Consider the following 21015-nt stretch of genomic DNA (forward strand, 5'->3'; position numbering starts at 1 on the left):
TTTCCCTCTCTTCCTTATTGTTTTTTTTTGTCCGTTATATATATATATATATATATATATATATATATATATATATATATATATATATATAAACTAAGGAGCATACAAAAAAAAAATCATATCATCCTCGTCAAACCCGGTAAACGAAAACTAAAGCCGAAACATTTTCAAAGACACGTGTCACACAAAAAAAAGCTGAAAATATTTTAACGGAAACGCAGTTCATTTCAAATACATCCCACATTTTCACGAATAATGATAAAACGTTTCAACCGGATACGTTTCCTTGAAACAAAACAAAACAAAGAAAAAACACCTTTTTCTTTCACAACGGCTACACATAAAAAAAACGCCAACCTACAAAAAGAGGTGACACTTTCTTGGTGTTCGAAAAAATCTTATACCAAGCTTGAACTGATTCTAATGCTATCTTTTTTCTACTTTGAACATTTCTGCCGTTTTAACGCGCACCACGCATAAGAAAAAACTCAACACACAAAAAAAAGGAACTTTCACGAAGTTTTTCCACATTAGCACTCTTCGGCTTAAAGAGTTCATTTATCTTCAGGTTCACACACATTTACAAAAAAAAAAAAAAAAAAAAAAACATATTGTCCACATTTTTTTTTCACGGCTCTTCCTTATATAGTTTTTTTTTTAGCTTTATTTCATGGTAATTTTGTTTCTTTCTTCTCCCCCGTTAGCCTGTTAAATTTTTTTGTATTGTCTCTGTTTAAAGATTTTCTCCATATTTCTCCTTTCTTCTCCACGTGGCCCATATTTGGCGTCCTTTCAGATTCCGGATAGATTATATATATATTTTTTTAAAATATTTTGTATCTACTTTCGGTAGTGACGATGGCAACGTTGCCTGCCTTCACCGGTGACGTTCGGGTTTGGTTTGCTCAACTCGAGTCTTATTTTGTGGCGAACAACGTGTCAGAGCAAACGAAGCTGCACATTTTATTCAGTGCCTTCCCCGTGTTATTGACTCCTGTGGTCAAGGACTTAATAACGGACACCCCATTAAACTCCACTTACGATAGCATAAAATGGGAGGTGCTACTACGGACGTCTGTGTCGGCGGAAAAGCGTTTTAAAACGCTGGTCCATGATGAGCACTTAGGTGACCGCAGGCTGACGGAACTACTCCAGAGAATGAGGGAACTGGCAGAGGACGTCCCTCCTGACAGTGACTTAATTAAGCAGCTCCTTTTCTCAAGGCTGCCGGCGCAGGTAAAGGCCATACTTGCGCCAATGTTAGAAAAACACACCGTCGATGTAGTAGCAGCATTGGCGGACAAGGTCATGGATTTTGTGAGGGGGCCTACCACCGCAGCGATTCCACAACAGCCTGCTGAGGTACCCGCGGGCACCCCAAATTTAAGACAGGGTGCTACATCGGTGGCTATACTAACGGCCATCGAACGCCTCACTAGAGAGGTGAGCAAGCTCAATATGGGCAGGTCACACTCACCCAGACGCTGCTACAAAAGCCGCTCATCTTCCCCGTATCATAGTCGCTATGGCGCTGAAGCACGGAACTGTAAAATGCCCTGCACTTTTATCAACCAGGGAAACTAAATTGTGGAAAGACGAGCACGGCAAACTTTCCACAAAATGCAAATAACCGTGCTTATTTCTTCACTGACGTAAAATCTCAAGCACGTTGCTTGGTAGACACTGGCGCTGCTTGTAGCATATGGCCACTTAGGCTACTTAAAGAAAGGCCACCAGTGTCATTGATAACACTGCAAGCGGTGAACCATTCGCCTATCCCCACGTATGGTCAAATTTCACGTTCTCTGGACTTGAATTTGCGGAGAGACTTTACGTGGGTTTTCATCATAGCAGATCTACCGTACCCCATACTAGGCGCGGATTTCTTGCATAATTTTAATTTAATGGTCGACATGCGCAGACGTCGGCTGATAGATGCTAGCACGGAACTTTCCATCCCTGGCTCGTTATCTAATGTTCCATCTATCAGCCCGGTATTTTTCATTGCCGCTGCGAATGACCCATACCACGAGGTGCTACACTCCTACCCGGAGTTAACCAATTTAAATTTTGTGGTGAGCAAACCCACGCACACCACAAAACATCACATTGAGACCACAGGTGCTCCTGTGTTCTCACGCCCTCGTCGCCTTCCTGTGGATAAACTTAAAGCAGCGAAGGCAGAATTTAATCATATTGGGAATTATACACCCCTCGTCCAGTCCTTGGGCTTCCCCTCTGCATATGGTCCCAAAACGAGATGGAGATTGGCGCCCGACTGGGGACTATAGACGACTCAATGCCATGACGGTACCTGATCGCTACCCAATCCCGCATATTCAGGACTTTGCTTCCTCTCTGCATGGTTGTAAGACCTTCTCTAAGCTAGATCTGGTTAAGGCTTACCATCAGATACCAGTGAATCCGGCCGACATACCCAAAACTGCGCTTACAACTCCATTTGGAGCGTTTGAATTTCTTACTATGCCTTTCGGCCTATGTAACGCTGCCAGTACTTTTCAGCACTTTATGGATGAAGTAGTGCGTGATTTAGATTTCGTCTATAACTATATAGACGACATTCTTGTGGCTAGTGCCTCACCTGAGGGACACGTCACTCACCTCCGCCTACTTTTTGAACGGTTTCAGCAATACCAAGTGAGGATTAACCCTGGTAAATGCGTTTTCGGTGTTACGTCACTAGTTTTCCTGGGCCACATTATCAGCCCAGACGGTATATCTCCGTTGCCGGAAAAGGTGAAGGCTCTACAAGACCTTCAACCGCCCACTTCACTTCGCCAACTTAGGCACTTCCTTGGTCTGTTGAATTACTACAGATGCTTTATCCCACACTGTGCGGATCTCTTAGCTCCTCTTTCCGACCTGTTACGTAACAGGAAGAAGAAAAACGAGCAGATCTCACTTAATGAGATCCAACTTAGAGCATTTGCTGAAGTGAAAAATAAACTAGCGACGACATCTTTGCTGGCACATCCTGTACCCGATGCCCAGTTTTTACTGGTCGTTGATGCATCGGGCACAGCTGTAAGTGCAGTGCTGCAACAGCAGCACCAACAACAGTTACAACCTCTTGCATACTTTTCGCGACAGCTGAAACCGGCCGAACAACATTACAGCACGTTTGGCCGCGAACTACTAGCAATGTACCTCGCAGTGAAACACTTCCAACATTCACTCGAGGGCCGACAATTTGTGATCTACACCGATCACTGTCCGCTTACATATGCACTGCGTGCTAAGCCGGATAAATATTCTCCCCGCGAAACATGTCATTTGGACTTTGTTTCGCAGTTTACTAGCGATATCTGACATATCACGGGTGAGCAGAACGCAGCAGCAGACGCATTGTCTCGCCTGCCCATCAATTCTCTGTCCTCACCATCGGATATCGATTTGCAACAGATGGCCTTAGACCAGCCAAGTCTGGACACGTTGGATCCATCGTCACCTGAATTCGCGACTTGCAAATTCACATATCTGCCCGTGCCTACTTCTGACACGCAGATCATCTGTGACACCTCAACGGATTCACCTCGACCATTTGTTCCAATGACCCACCGTAGAGTTGTTTTCAACACTCTACACAACCTGGCACACCCCGGACGCAAAGCCACAGTAAAGCTGATTACAGCTAGATTTTTCTAGCCTAACATGAGGCGTGACATCACTGCTTGGTCACGTTCCTGTGTATCCTGCCAAAAGTCAAAGGTACACGAGCATATCTGCACACCCCTTGGAACATTCAGCACTCCAGACGCTCGGTTTAGCCATGTTCATATTGACTTGGTTGGACCATGGCCGGTCAGTCAGGGATTCACTTATCTCCTGACCTGCATAGATCGTTTCACACGGTGGCCAGAAGCCATCCCACTTAGTGACATTTCGGCTGAGTCTGTAGCGCGAGCCCTTATATCAGGCTGGATATCGCGTTACGGAGTTCCCACTACGATCACCACTGATCGTGGTGCACAATTCGAATCCCACCTATTCCGGGAACTGTCCAAGATCCTCGGGATCACTCGCATTCGGACAACAAGCTATCACCCTGCTTCGAATGGGATGATAGAACGCTTCCATTGCCAATTGAAAGCTGCATTACGCGCTTACCCCGATCAACAGCGATGGAGCAAGTACATACCGGTCATCCTTCTTGGCTGTCGGGCATCAATCAAGGAGTACCTGGGATATTCCGCAGCCGAACTGGTCTATGGAGCACCTCTATCGTTGCCAGATCAGATGCTGACCCCGATCAACTGACACAGCTCTGTATGTCAACAGACTACAAGCTTATCTCAGTAAGCTACCGCCGATGCACCCTAGGGAACAGACCATTAAATCTTTGGTTCCGAAGGACATAGCGACATGGACTCACGTGTTCCTTAGAAAGGACGCAGTAAAAGCCCCCCTAACTCCACCTTACACTAGCCCTTATCGCGTGCTTTCACGCACTGATAAAACTTTTATCCTAGACATTAGTGGTAAAAAAGAGACAGTATCGGTAGATAGGGTAAAAAGAGCCTTTCTGGACACATTAACACCTGAGCCACACATTCCTCCAACATACACACAGCATAATCATACACCTGAGGTAAATGTTCCACGTGAGAACAATTATGTGACCACTACACGTAGTGGTCGACGGGTACATTGGCCGAAGAGACTATGCAAAACAGTGTATTTCTGTTGAAAAAGAACATTTTTTCTTCTCTCCTTTGCAGAACAGAACGTTTTGTGCAAATATTCCAACTTTTCACAGAAAAGTAAGTACATTTCTTTTTTCTGCAGGAAAATAACCTAAAGAAACGGACATTTCTTATTGTATTTTTCTTTCTGCTATTGGTTATGCTACCTTTCTCTCTGTTGGCTTTCAGCCTAAGCAGGGGGTTATGTAGCAGACACAAATAGACCCCTTTTCTTTTCGCGCATTCGCTTCCTCTGAGTGAGTGATGCGGCCTTAAACTGTCCAATCTGAGGACTTGCACATGAATACGAATTAACCCCTAGAGACCAGACAGCTTCTGGTCTCAGAAGAAAACTCTTGCTCTTACGCTACCAGCCTTCGTCGGTGCTAGACGTCTGTTTGCTTCGCTGCCCCTACTAAAGGTATCGACGACAGCCACTGGCTGTAACTACCTCGTAAGGCAGTTGAGACCCGACTCTACTTTCTTCCTTCCTTTCTTTCTAAAGAACGCTTTGCGAATAAACCTTTCCCTTGTTAAGTTGAAGTTGTTTGTCATTTGTTCACAGAATTGTGTTATTTTATTTCATTAGGGAAATTCCCTAAAAAGGAATGGAATGTTGTCAATGTTGAGGAAAAAAGACAAAAACAAGTAATTTATCTATATATCTATAAAAGTGAACGTGTTAGTGTGTCTGTCTGTGTGTCTGTGTACATTTCCCGACACCTCGAAATTTGATATACAGGATACGGAGATTTGGAAAACCGATGTGATCGGTTTTCGGCCAGAAATTTGGCTGTTAATGGGTCAAAGTCAATAATATTGTTTTCCCTTGCTATCGATTTTCTCTTGAAGAGATGATTTCCACATATTTTATTTATATAAGTTTTGTATCTCTAAACATTTATTTAGATCATCATATTATGATTAGATCATCATATTATGATTAGATCATCATATTATGATTAGATCATCATATTATGATTAGATCACTCTGACTGACGTAAAAAAACAACATTTAGAAAAAAAATGTTTAAATTTCAACGTTATTTCATGCGGCTAACGGTCGCCAAATGGATATGGTCCTTGCTAATTAAGCCAGACATAGCTTCTGTCGCCGGGTTCGAATGTTAATCGTGACACCCCGCACTGAAGATTCCCGAAAGGATGAAACACTAGTGTCTGTAGATATTTAATTATTAAAGTAAATAATTGATTATATATATATTTTGACATAATCCTTAAATTGGATTATGTATTTAATGAAAATTTAAATAGTTAATTTTAGGCTAAACAATACTATTTGTCTTAAACTGAGCGAAAGTATCCATCCTTCCTTTAAAACTTGAAATCAAATCAGCCTAAGAACGAGGACGACATTGTGGTCCGGTCTGGGAAAACTAGGAATTCAACAAGCAGATATTTTATCAGCCAAGCAACAAGGAAAAAAAAAAGAATTCGTCAAATCTATTTTTAAACCGGAGTGTGAAGCAGAGAAAAGGAGAGGGGGCCGGAAGTGACCCTGCTTCCCCTTCCCACCTTTTTCTTTAAGTGAATACTAGCGGAAGTCGGTCTTTTTTCTCGGTTTGGACACTAAGCAGTTAAGAGGTTACTCTCCTCGTGAGAGGAGGGGGGGCTGTGGTGTTTCTCACTGAGAACGCAAACGCCGAGTTTGTTTTAAGACTTTATTCAGCCGAGAGCCGACCGCAAGTATCTACATGCTGTCTCTTTCTACCCCGCCCGTTTTCCGGTGTCCCCCCTGTTATCGCCCCTGTGTACCTACGTACATTACATCTCCCCCCAAAAAAGAAAGGTCCATTTATCATGGAAAAAGGTCAGGGTAGACTGCCCTTGTGACCCTTTTGTGGTCGAGGATTATTCTGCCTCAGTATGTGACCATTGAAATCCCCCCCCCCTTTTTTTTTTAAAGTTAAGAAAAAATAAAAGGTAATTGTTCAATCTTTAGTCAATCCGGACTAAAACGATTCGGTGGTCTTATTGTACGGCCCGATCGTCGTGGCAGGGCTAGTGGGGTATGCTCACTCACTTCTCTATCTGGCTGCTCATAATCGGGCGAATTCTCATGTGTCAATGGAGTCTGTGGATGTGTGTTATTTTCTGTTGCCATATCTGGAGGCATGTTTAGTTCCGTGAAAATGCGTTCTGGATTGTTTTCACTTGGGGATTGAGGTGCTGGCTCGGTGATACAACGGCGAGACCTGATGTGATCCTGATGACGACAAACCAACCAGCCATCCTGCAATCTGATTAGAAAGGATAAAGGAGATACTCTTTCCAGAATGTGACCAGCCAACCACATGGATCCGGAACCAAAGTTCTGTGCAAATACTGCTTGGTCTTAATCAAATGAACGCATCTGGGCAGATTTGTCATGGTGAAACTTTTGACATTCTTACGATCCAGATTGGGGTGCAGTCTTCGCTTCATCAACAACTCTGCCGGGGTAGATCCCGTTGTTGTGTGAGGCGTTGTCCGGTATGTCAGCAGAAAACGGGATATCTTTGTTTCCAGAGTTCCTCCCGACATGTTTTTAATACCGTTTTTAACCAGCCCAACTGAGCGTTCGGCTAGACCATTTGATGCCTGATGATGTGGACTGACAAATTTGTGTCTGATACAATTCCGTTTCATGAACTCTGCAAATTCTGAACTGGTGAAGCATGGGCCATTATCACTGACAATAATATGCGGGAGACCATGAGTAGCAAAACAGCGCCTCAACCTTTCAATTGTAGTGGCTGAAGTAGCTGCACTTGTGGTATAGACATCAACCCATTTTGAGTGTGCATCCGTAATGACAAGCAGGTATTGGCCATTGTAATCGGCATAATCAATGTGAACCCACTGTCAAGGTTCAGCTGGCCATTCCCAGGGGTGTAGTGGTGCCTTAGCAGGTAGGCTTCTGGAGCACTGACAAGGGTAACAATTGTTCACCTTTTTTTTATGTCAGCATCTATCCCAGGTCACCATACATAGGTCCGGGCGAGGGCCTTCATCTTGACTATGCCAGGGTGGCATTGGTGAAGCTCGTCCAACACTCTCTGCCTGAGATGGTGGGGAATTACCACTCGTGAACCCCACAGCAGGCACCCCCTTTCAACACTTAGTTCGTTTTTACGAGCGTGAAATGGTGAATACGGAGCATCATGTGGGAGATTGCACCCTCCATGTTGTAAGGCTTGAACAACCTTAGAGAGGATGGGGTCTTTGCGTGTATGAGCACAAATGTCAGTCGAGTCAATGGTGGAATTGTCCAGGTGATCCATGAGATGTATAATGCAGCCTGGTGTTGGGACATCTAACGCTTCCTGCAGTATGAACCAGGCCTATATTCTATCGTGTAATCGTAAGCACTCATCAACAGTGACCAACGTATTATTCTTGGTAGCAGGGTGTCCAATGTTAGCTTTGTTGGGCTAAAGAGGCTTATGATCCGTAATGATACGGAATGCACGTCCAAATAAGTAGTGATGAAACTTTTTAACCCCAAACTTAGTCCCTCCTTGTCCAACTGACTATAATTTTTCTCAGCCGGTGACATTGTTCTCGAAGCAAAAGCAACAGGTTTCTCTGAACCGTCGGCAAAGATGTGCGACAAAACAGCTCCAACACCATATTGACTGGCGTCACAGGTCAGTACCAGTTCCTTCTTCGGGTCATAGTGAACCAGGACATTTGTGGTCTGCAATGCATCTTTGGCTTGCTGAAAAGCTGTTAATTGGGGGGTGCCCCACGTCCAAGAGACACCTTTCCACAGTAGATAATAGAAGGGGCCCAACTTATCTGCCACGTTGGGGACGTACCGAGTGTAGAACTGGAATAAGCCGAAGAAAGCCTTAAGTTCGGTCACATTGCGTGGGGCTGGTGCATCCCGGATGGCACGGATCTTTTCTGCTGTAGGGTGAAGGCCTTCGGAGTCAATCCAATGACCTAAGTAGGTTACGGAGGGTGCCATGAACTTGCACTTGTCCAGACGAACGCGGAGACCAGATTCTGAGAGTTTCCCTAACACTTGGTCGAGGGTGCTCAAGTGTTCTGCATCTGATGATCCTGTAATTAGTATGTCGTCCTGATAGCATACGACATGTGGTTCATTTGCCAACAAATTGTCCATACAGCATTGATAGATACCAGGAGCTGATTTTACTCCAAAACTGAGGCGGTTGAACCTGTAGAGACCCTGTGGTGTATTGATTGTAAGGTACTGCTTTGAGTTTTCCTCTAACGGGACCTGGAGGAACGCTGATCTCAAGTCAAGCTTGGTGAATTTCTTTCCCTGCACCAATTTTGCATACAAATCATCAATTCTGGGGATAGGGTACTGGTCGAGATTTGAACATTTGTTTATTGTAGTTTTATAGTCTCCACACAACCGTATTGTTTGGTCAGTTTTGACAACTGCTACTATAGGGGCAGCCCATTCTGAGTATTGTACTGGTTCGATAATACCCAGAGACTCTAGTCGATCCAGCTCCTTGTCAACCTTTTCACGCAATGCAAAGGGTACGTGTCGAGCCTTGCAGAATATGGGCTTTGTTTTCGGGTCAACACTAAGTTTTGCTGTGAAACCCTTCAGTGCGCCCAATTCATCCTTGAAAACATTGGGGTATTTTGCAATAATGTCTTTAATTGCAGGTGTAGCATTTACTGCTTTCAGCTGATGGATGCATTTCCAGCTAAGTTGCACTACTCGTAACCAGTTTCTACCAAGAAGTGCAGGGCCAGAACCAGGAACAATCACTAATGGCAGACGAAACTGTCGGCCATCATAGTCTACCGACACTTGACACATACCACATGGCGTGATACTTTCTCCCATGTAGGTTACTAGTTTCTGTGACATAGGCTTAAGTACCGGCTTATCAGGTTCACACCATAGTTTTTCAAATGTATTGCAGCTGATCAATGAAAAAGCAGCTCCAGTGTCGATCTCCATCTCGACATTGCGACCATTTATGCCCACCAACACCATCAGGGGCTCGGTTTTGCTATTTGCTGGCAGGTTAAACAGCCTATGCACCGAGGCGCAGTCGCTGCCTGTATCTTCGTCTACTGGTTCTTCACTGGTGACCTTGTGGGTTTTACGATTTCCAGCTCTGTCGTTGTATTTCCAGGTCAAACAGGCTGGCGAAATGTGACCGGTTTTGTGACAAAAATTACACGTTGCCTCTTTGAAAGGACAGGAGTCGGGGTAATGTTTTTCGTTACATCGGAAACATGGTCTTTGTTTTTGTCTCCGTAGTGGAGTAGGCCGTTCAACCTGGTTGACTTTCGTCTGTATTGTAAAATTGGACGTTGAACAGGCTGCCATGTCACTAACATTCCTGTCTGCACTTTCCATGGCAAGAGCTATCTGTCAGGCATAAGGAAATGTTAGTTTCCTCTCGGAAAGCAGTCGCCGACGGATTCGGTCATCCATCAATCCAACGACAAGCAAATCTCTCAACATCTCTTCTATCATATTTCCAGACTCACAAAACTTTGTAATTTTTTTAAAATGAGCAATAAAATCCGAAATGGACTGACCTGGTTGTTGGCGGCACATGTAAAAGTTGAATCGCTCAATGCGAGAGAATGCGACTTCTTCCTCCTCATGAAAGAGACAGCGACTTCTTCCCCTCATGTGAAAGAGAGATATGGATATGCAAAACACGGATGTTGCGACTTCTTTCCCTAACGCGAGAGAATGCGATTTCTTCCCCCTCATGAAAGAGACAGATGTATGAAACATAGAAAGGAAAGCCTGGGAATTTTCTATTTGAACTTTTTCCCCACCAAAAGGAATACCTCGAACTGACTACGTCGATAGCAAGTTGTGAAACATACAAGAAAAAGAAGCAAAAAGAAAAAAAAAGGAAAATAAAAAGACCAGTGAGTGTAAAAACTTTCTTTTCCCAATATAAGTCCTTTGCCCCATTCCCAGTCTAGAATAGTACTTGAAGATAGTTTCCCCTCCCATATTAATCCGTAGAAGTTTTTTTGTTTTTGCTTAAGATACCTCGGGGTAGAACCTTCAAGCTTCACCTTATAATTAAGTTCCAATAATGGAAATTGTGAAGTCGGCTTATATTTTTAGATTGGAGAATATTTAAGGACTGGTTTAGAGTAGTACCAGGCATATTTGACAAAAAAGATTTTTAAAACAAGAGCAATAGCAAAACAGGATAAGTAAAGTTAAGATGTTTCGAGTTTTAAGTTAAAACTGCAATAAGAAAAAAATAAGCTAACAAATATATATATATATATATATATATATATATATATATATATATATATATATATATATATATATAATACACAGATGAAGGCAGTATTAAGATAAAAATAGATTAACAGTTATGAATAAGAATTGTTTAACTTAGATCTGAAGATCCCGACCCTGTTTTCCTGGGGGTCATCTCGAAAAGGAAAGAACCTAGCAGACCTGCTGGTTTGTTCCTGGTACTGAAAGGGTATGGTGGGGGTGAGTAGTGGTGGCGAGTTAATGCTTTTATTTATTTATTTATTTATTTATGTTTTTTTTTTTTTTGCTTTAGATACCTCGAGGTAGAACCTTCGAGCTTCACCTTATACTGACCTGTTCCACAAATTCTAAAATCCTCAACATGAAATATCTCAAAAAAAAAAAACACGAATAAACCTAGAACCCTATCCTCCAAAGTAGAACCCTACTTCTATGTCTCCTTCTCCAACATCAGGGGTCTACGTTCAAACCTTCCAGAGGTTGAAACCCAATTACAGGAGATGAAACCGGACATATTCTTTCTAAGCGAAACTGGAATAGGGCAGACCACTTCCCTAGATGAGTTCATAATTAAAGGATACTCTAAGTTAACATCTAAATCTGACCCCCAAGATCGCCATGGGCATGGAATATGTGCCTACATTAAAGATGGCTTCCCGTGTGGCAGGGATATCTCCAGAGAAGACCCTAATTTACCTTATATGTGCTTCTGGGTTGCACTTGCTTACACCACCGCATTTATATTTGCCCTCTATCGCCCCCCACAACACCGGAGTTACTATCTTTAAGAGTATATCAAAGAAAATTGACCACATCCTGTCTGCTTATCCCGTGGCTAACATTCACATTTGTGGTGACTTCAATGTCCATAATGTGGAATGGCTGACACACTCAAATAAGACTGATGATGAGGGGAGGTTCTGTTATGATTTTGCCATTGCCTATGACCTCACTTAGATTGTTCACGAGCCCACACGTGTACTCGATACTACCGGTCAGTACACAAGCCTTCTAGACCTTTTCTATCCACTTCTATGAGCTATGCTCATGTTCCGTTCTATCTCCTCTGGGATCCTCCAACCACTCCATTGTATCAGTTAAGATAAAAATGAAATATAATAAGTCTACAGACATACTTCTCCACTGTACTGTATACCGATACTCTATGGCTGATCTACCTCTCCATTCCAAGTTTAAAAAGGATGTATTCTCTATAGTATCAGACCTGACCGAATGGTTACTTGTAGGCATAGACCAATTCATACCATCCAAAAAATTCCAACAAAAACCTAACAGCCAGCCATGGTTCTCCCCTGAATGTGCTGCTGCCATCGTGCACAGAAATCACTTTTTCCATAGCTACCAACGTAATAGATGCACTGAGACTAAAGCTGCTTTCAGGACCGCCAGCAACCACTGTAAAAGAGAAATAAAAAATGCAAGAGAGCTATATGCTCAATCCGTTAAATCCAAAGTAGCTGAGCAGCGGCTTCGTTCCCACCAGTTCTGGCAAATAGTAAATAGGATCATGAACAGAAGCGTGCGTTCTATCCCAACCATTATCAATGGACCAGAGGTCATCTCGTCAGCATCAGACAAGGCCAAACTATTTGTCAAGAACTTTGCAGCAAATTCTACCCCATGCAATGAAGGCAATAAACTCCCCATATTTCCTTCTATAACACAATACGCTAGGTAAAATACAAATATCTGTGTGTGAGGTCGCCAAGCTAATCAAGAACCTTGATTCCAGTAAAGCAACTGGCCCTGACGGTATTCCAATTATAGTGTTAAAAAAGCTACAACCAGAACTTGCCCCCATACTTACCAAACTGTTTAAGCATTGCCTTAAGGAGAAGTGCTTTCCAACACCCTGGAAAACCTCATCAGTATGCCCTGCATTTAAGAATTCAGGTGATAAGTCATCTCCCTCTCAATACAGACCAATAAGTCTCCCGTGTGTCATGAGTAAGTTGCTGAAATCCATATTAAATAGAGAAGTAGTCAACCACTTCAGCAGAAATAACCTTCTTAGTGACACGCCTCTGTTCTGCTTATCTACAGCAGATGTGTTAACTCATAGGATTATCGAATCTCTCGATAAAGGCTTCATTTATAGGGCAATTGCTCTTGACATATCAAAGGCCTCCGATAAGGTATGGCATAAAGGCCTACTTCACAAGATTTCCAGCTATGGTATAACTGGAAATGTTTTCTCAATCATTAAATCATTTCTCTCTGATAGGCTCATAAGAGTAGTGGTTGATGAGCAGAAATCAGAGGCCCACAGTATTAATGCTGGAGTCCCTCAGGAGTCCATCCTGGGCCCAACTCTCTTCTTGATCTACATCAATGATCTCCCAAAACATATACTAAAATCATTCGTTGACATCTATGCTGATGACACGACTATCTATGGCAACACATTAAAGGCCGTAAATGACAATGTTCTTTCTGATTCTCTCTCCTCAGATCTTGAGCACGTGGTACAGTGGGGGAAGATGTGGCTGGTTACCTTTAATGCATCTAAGACCAAGCACCTATCATTACATCATAAACGCTCTGATCCCCATCTGGCATCAATTGAAATGGATGGCTCTCGTCTAGGGGAGGCCCCATGTTTTGATAAGCTTCTGGGTTTGACCTTTACTCCTGATCTAAAATGGAACACATACATCGTCTGTGGCCAAAGTCTGGCTGATCAATCTTCAAAGCAGCTGGAACTGTATCGCCCCCGTCTGTGTTATGTGAGCATCACCTAGGGCTATGCTGGCGTCATAGCCTAATAGCAGGTCAAAGCGGTCTCTCGAGTACTACCAGCACTTCGATGTTAGCTGAATTTCCAGTTTTACTGCAAATGTTCACAGTGCCCACCCCACAACATGTCTGCGTCGCTCCATTGAGGGTGGTTAATCTAGTAGTCTTCTTCTTCCAAGTGCGGCTGAGGCCCACACTCACTACGGTGCGACAGCACCCAGAGTCGAAGTCGAAGAATGGTCAGAAGTGCCTCATCTAATTTCTGTTTGGGGAAGAGGTTGACGCTGGCACCTTGTCCCTGATCCCATTTCCCGAACAATCCCGGGCCATATGACCAGTCTTATTATATAGGTAGCAGCGAATAGCTGTCAGTCACTGCCGGCAGTTCTTCGCAATGTGGCCCTGGTCATTGCACCTATAACACATGACTTCACCATGCAGGACAGGCCCCTGGGACGGTTTATCCTCATTTAATGCATGCTGTGCAGCAGCGACTACTGGTTCGCCCATCTCATAAGTATTCTTCATCACGGTCCTGGCCCGGTCTACCAGGTCGTTAAGGGACAATAAAGCTATGCTTAAGCTAGCCCACAGGAGTTGATTTGCTCCAGTTGGAAGCATTGCCAAAAATTTGCATGATAAGGCCCGCTCAGGCAGCCCACCAAACAACACTGTCAATTTTATCAGCTCGGCCAAATAAACGTCGACAGTTTCACCGGGATACAAGGTTCTTGCCTCAAATTGCTCCCAAGGAGTGGTGGAGTCGATAGCGAACGCCTTGTATAATGCCGCCTTGATCATTTCATAATCCTGTTTTTCCTCAGGACTAAGCTGTTGATATACTGCGAAAGCCCCGCCGGACAGGCATAGAGGAACCACATGTTCAATGTTCTTCACACTAGACAACAGGCAATGTAGTTCCACCTTCTCCACCCAGTCAAGTACTGGGGTCGAGCCGTCGAATTCCGGTATTAATTTAAGGTCGAATTTGTCCCCCATTATGCCGAAATAGCTTGCCGTTAAATGGGCTGGTAAACAGCAAAACAAAATAAACCAAATACAAAAGTCCAGCTAGAATTCGTCACTGACAACTTTCTCTCTCAACTTCCAGCACATCTCTCCCCACTGCCTCTGCCAACAGACATTTTATCAGAAAACTGACCCCATTCCATTTGCATATATGTGCAGTGGAAGATGAGATCTTGTGAGATTCCACGAGACTACACCTTATAAATCCATCGCTGCCATCTTTAATTTCTCTTTCTCTCAGATCCCATCCGAAGGTAAGTTGTATGACCGCACGACACACACATGGGGGCGCTTTCCTCTTTGATTATTACATTCAACTCTACACATACAAAGCTAAAACTCTGTAACATTATCTTTGTATAGATACTCTCTCAGGCATTTGTCTATGAAAAATAGTCCTGTGGCGATGGAAAAGTTGGGACGTATGTAGGCCTGAAATGCTGGAAGCATGTAATAATTGATCTGCCATCATCATATGTATGTATGTATGTATATATGTATGTGTGTATGTATGTATTTTAGATGAAAGTACAGAAAAGTGTTTTTCCGAGAAAATTTACGGCACATGTGAATTTTGGTGTCATGCTGAAATAATGCCGGTATTATTTTTTCAGCCATTCTTTACATGGACAGGGGAGGATATTTTGTAACTATTCTGTGTTTCCAACTAATAATTTATTAAAAAAAGAGATCATGAAATTTTAATTTAACTTAGAAAAACTATTTAAAAGCAGCGCGATACCAAAAAAATACATAAGCACCAAATTTACAAATTATTTTCTGTCAACAAATGTTAAAAAAAAATAAACAGAAAAATACCCCTTTACTCAAATACTATTAAAAATTTAGATTTTTAATACAAAAACAACAATAAGAAAACTCGATTTAGCGTTTCAACATTTCAACAACGCTCGGCTTAATCTGCTGATTGCCCTGATTTATGGAAACTCGTCTTATTTTTCAATTTTTGGAGCAGGTTATTCACATTTGCTGTACTAAGAATATAAGAAACATACATTTTCTTTTTTTTTTTTAGATTTTTTCCAACGCATGGCAGAAATAGGGCTGTTTAATCGAACCCCATGGAAGAAACGACTTGTTAGTTCGAAGAATAAGAAGAAGAGATTAGAGTTTGCAAACAGGTATTTAATTTGGACATAAAATGAAAATTGGGCAAAATATTTTTCAGAGATGAAAACAAGTTTAATTTATTTGGAAATGATGAAAAAAACAATGTAAAGAGACGAATTGGTGAAAGATTAAGTGCAAAATATACTAAGAAAACTATCAAGTTTAGAGGCGGAAGCGTCATGGTAATTGGAATACAAACTTGTGTAAACACGCAAATCTATAAAAACATTGTTCAAGATCATGTTGTGCCAATCATACAGAATTCAGGTTTCGATAGGATTACCTTTATGCAAGATAATGCCCCATGTTACAAGGCAAAGGTGGTAATGAGTTACCTTAGTGAGCAAGATTTCGAAATTATGGATTGGCCACCGCAAAATCCTGACTTAAATCCAATAGAAAATCTTTGGAAGACCTTAGGAGTGAAAGTTATGGAAAGAAATCACACTAACACGTAGGATTTATGGGTGAAGCTTCAAGAAGAATGGTCTTAAATTAGTATCGAGGATTGTCAAGAACTGATTCGTTCTTGTAGTTGAAGATGTGCAGCTGTCATTGAGAGCAAGGGTTCATTTACTAAATATTGATTTTACATGTATTTTTATTGTTTTTTTTTTTTGGCTGTTTACATTGTTTTTCTCAATTTTGTCCCTTACTTTTGGACGTTCCTATTTTGAAAATAAATGATTCAAATTTTGGTATGTTATTATGGATGATAACGACTGCCAGTTGTCAAAATTTCAGCTTTTCACAATTGTTATTTTTAACAAATATTAGGTTTTAAAATGTTGTCCCATAGTTTTGGATGCTACTATATATATATATATATATATATATATATATATATATATATATATATATATATATATATGATATTATACCAAGATATATATATATATATGATATTATACCAAGAAATTAAAGCCAAGCAGCTTGTGTGATAATTGTAATAGACAATAAATAAGACAGAGTGCTGGAAATTTAGGGGAGATTATCACTCATACTTCAGAGACTATCACTTGGTTATTGCCAGTAAGCAATCACTGATAATAACTCATACAAAAACATTTCGTGAGTAAATGCTAATAAACAAAATTATGACAGGTACATAAATGCAATCATGTTTCCAATTAATGGCTTTTTTGTTTTTTTCACAAAGAAGTTGTATCAGGGCCCGGAGGCAACTTGAGGATAAGGGTTAATGAGTGGCATATTTGTCAATGAAAAATATCATAGTAATCGTTAGTAGTGGAAATTTGGTAAATTGGATACTTAAGGGGACGGCTCATCAGGAACTTGTTTATGTTAGACTTTAAGATGACCAAATTGAAGTCAGTTGGAAAGCAGGAAAACATAACAGAGTTCCACAGCCATGCAGTTCTAAGAAAGAAGCTTTGTTCATGGAATCAATGTTTAGGTTTAGGCATAGATAAAGATTAGGGAAATTATTGATAGTGGTTTCAGTAGATGAGTGTTTTTTGTGTAAGTCAGGTCGGGGGGTGGCATAGATTGGAGCTCAGATGAGCACTTGCAATGAAAATAACGATAAAGCAGTGACAGGCTTGCAACATCTCTTTTGTAGAAAAGAGGTTGCAGGGAACAGAAAAGGGCGTCCCAGAGTCTATTTTGAACTTTGTTAAGGCAGGATAAGATCTTTCTAGCAGCTCCTGCCCAGATGTGGCAACAGTACTCTATCTTACTTACAGGTAGAGAATTGCATCAGCAGGTAGATATCTACTGGAGCGGTAATCCCCCCATTTTTCCAACAGCCTTGGTAATGGATTTGATGTACGTGTTCCATCTCAGATCAGGAATAACGGTCAGACCATGAAGCTTATCAAAACATGGAGTCTCCTCAAGATGAGAGCTATTCATTTCAATTGATGCCAGACAGGGTTCAGAGCATTAATGATGTAAATATTGGTTTTAGATGCATCAAAGTTAACCAGCCACTTCTTTCCCTATTGCATCACGTGATCAAAATCAGAGAAGACAGAATCAGAGAGAACTTGGTTGTTTACTGCCTGTGAAGTGTTGCCATAGATGGTAGTGTCATCAGCATAAATGTCTACAGATGATTTTAGGGTGTGATTTGGGAAATCATTGATGTAGATCAGGAAAAGAGTTGAACCTGTCTGCCCATCAACCATTACTCTTATGAACCTATCAGAGAGAAATAATTTTATAATTGAACAGACATTTCCAGCTATTCTGTAGCTGGAGATTTTGTGGAGTAGACGTTTATGCCATGCACTATTAAAGCTTTGATATGTCAAGAGCAATTGCTCTAGAAAGAAAGCCTCTGTCAAAAGATTTGCTAATCCTATAAAGATCTGTAGATCTAGCAGAATGGAAACCATATTGCATGTCACTGATGAGGTTATTTTTGCTGAGGTGACTGACTACTTCTCTATTTAACACAGATTCCAGCAATTTACTCATGACACACAGGAGACCGGTTGGTCTGTATTGAGAAAGAGATGACTGATAACCTGAATTTTTAAATACGGGACATACTGATGAGGTTTTCCAGCGATTCTCCTTAAGACAACACATAAACAGCTTTTTAAGTATGGGAGGGAGCCAGTTCTGGTTGAAAGTTTTTCAGCACTATAATAAGAATGTCGTCAAGGCCAGTTGCTTTACTGGAATCAAGGTTTTTGATTAGCTTGGCAACATAATGTACAGATATTTTTATGTCACATAACGTTTTTTCAGATACAGGAGAAAATACGGGGTGTTGGCAGTCCTGATCGTATAGGGTAGAATTAGCTACAAAGTTCTAGGTAAAGAGATTGGCTTTGTCCGATGCTGACGAGATTACCTCAGATCCATAAATGATGGTTGGGATAGAGCACACACTTTTATTCAGGACTTTGTTTGCTATTTGCCAAATTGGTTAGAACCAAGCCACTGTTCAGCTACTTTGGACTTGATAGACTGAGCATACAATCCTCTCAAGTTCTTCATTACTCTTTTACAATGGTTGCTGGCAGTCTTGAAGGCAGCTTTAGTCTCAGTACATCTGTTATGTTGAAATGGAAAAAGTGATTTCTGTGCGCAATGCAGTAGCACATTCTGGAGGGAACCACAGCTGGCTGTTAGGTTTTTGTTGGAATTTCTTGGAGGGTATGAAGCGATCTATACTTAAAATTAACCATTCCATCAGGTTAGATACTATAGAGGACACTTCTTTTTAAACATGGAATGCAGAGGTACATCTGATATAAATGTACGGAAGCTATCTTAGTCAGTTATAGAGTATCAATATACTGTGCGAGGGAGAGGTATGTCAGAGAACGTATTACATTTTGTTTTTATCTTAACTGAGACAACCGTGTGGCCGGAAAATCCTAGTGGAGACAGAAAGGAAGATGAACATAGCTCAGGGCAAGTTGTTAGAGAAAGGTCTAGGAGACTTGCATACTGACTGTCAGTGTCGGGCAGAAGTGTGGGTTCGTGAACAATCTGAGTTAGGTCATAAGATGGAGAAATCGTGACAAAACCTCTCCTCATTATCTGTTTTATTTGAGTGGGCTAACCATTCCACATTGTGAAAATTGAAGTCTCTACAGACGTGAATGTTAGCCGAAGGATGAGCAGACAAGTGTGGTCAATTTTCTCAGATATGCTCTTAAAGATAGCAACTCCACTGTTGTAGGGGCGATAGAGGGCAAATATAAACGCATTGGTGTGAACAAGTACAATCCAGAAACACACATAGGGCAATTTAGGGTCTTCTCTGGAGATGTACCTACCACATGGAAAGCCATCTTTATGTAGACACATGTTCCATGCCTATGACAATCTTGGGGGTCAGATTTTGATGTTAAATTAGAGTATCCTTTAATTACGAACTCATCTAGGGAAATAGTCGGTCCAATGTAATTGAATTTTAACCTCTGAAAAGTTGACCCCTGATGTTGAAGAAGGGGACATGGTAGTTGGGGTTTACGTTGTACGATGGAGTTCTGGGTTTAATCGTGTATTCTTTCTGGAGACTTTTCATGATGGAGTTTTAGAATTTGTGGCAGGGAGGGAATGTAAGGGTGAAAAAGAAGTGAAGAAATATACTTTTTGTAGATCATGATAAGGTAAAGCCAAAAAAAGTACCTAATAATATGGAATTTGTTTTTCTTTCAGTTATGTCTTAATTTATTTACCCAATTGTTTTTCTTTCTATATTTGCTCCCCTCCAATACTACTGTTAAAATCTATTGGAATTTATTGTCAATTTGTAGCTTGTGATTCACGCATTCTCTCATTTTAGTATACTTTTCAAATAGTCATACTAATAAATGCGCCTAGCGTCGAATGCTAGCAAAAGAGGTAGACAATTTCCATTTAAATCAAGTTGGGAATGACTTGAGGAAAGTAACCAATTTGCTCAAGAATTACATACGTAAACCTGGTAACTGAATACTGGTAAGCATTAAAAAATATTTTAAAACGTCTGTATGATATAATTGATATAATGTAATAATACATAAATAGTACAAGATAAAAGGAATACTTACAGCACCATATTGTTTATATCTTGGCATTCCAATGGCAGACTTGTTATTTAAAACAGCTACACAGTAGCCTGAAAGAAACAAATAATTCTTGTTTAGAAGTTATTAATAGTGAATTTACTATTAATTTGTACCACCGATTTACTTTTTCATAGCTTCAAATGATTTATAGTAAACTACATCTTATAATAATCAAAACACCATTGTTTCATAATTCAATAAATGCACATAATAATTGGGAAAAACTGTATATTTATTTTTCCCAATAACAAATACAAACTATTTTTTTTTTTTTCAAATTTAATTCATTATGGTAATGAGGGGTTTTATTAGTCTACATCTTTCTCTTTTGAAATGTTACTTCCTCTGGAGGTTATACTACTTTTGGATGAATGTCCTCAGTTGACAGTTGTTGTCGTTGGGGAGGTTTATTTTAGTGTTACTTGAAATTTATTATTGTAATCTACTCTAGATGTTTGATCATTTACATTCATAAGGACTCATTTTTTTTTATTGATACTGCAATCTTTCCAGCAAACTTTTTTTTTATTGTTTAAACTTTTAAAAGTTTAAAAAGGTTGTATCGATAATATTATATTTTTAAACAGTTTGGTTTTGT

At 40.9% G+C, this 21015-nt stretch overlaps 1 protein-coding gene across 13 annotated transcripts in view; it reads right to left on the reverse strand.

Moving 5' to 3' along the window:
* The window catches only part of LOC145291306 (integrin alpha-9-like), a 971358-nt gene that overhangs the window by 567545 nt on the left and 382798 nt on the right, over window positions 1–21015 (reverse strand). For all 13 annotated transcript variants that reach the window (XM_080137012.1, XM_080137009.1, XM_080137006.1 and 10 more), the window contains one exon: window positions 20400–20467. In XM_080137012.1, coding sequence (XP_079993138.1) covers window positions 20400–20467 — 68 coding nt within the window. The remainder of the gene's footprint in view (window positions 1–20399; window positions 20468–21015) is intronic.

This window comes from Euprymna scolopes, chromosome 12, assembly GCF_053919585.1.
Source record: "Euprymna scolopes isolate OS-2025 chromosome 12, ASM5391958v1, whole genome shotgun sequence".
NCBI lineage: Eukaryota > Metazoa > Mollusca > Cephalopoda > Sepiida > Sepiolidae > Euprymna > Euprymna scolopes.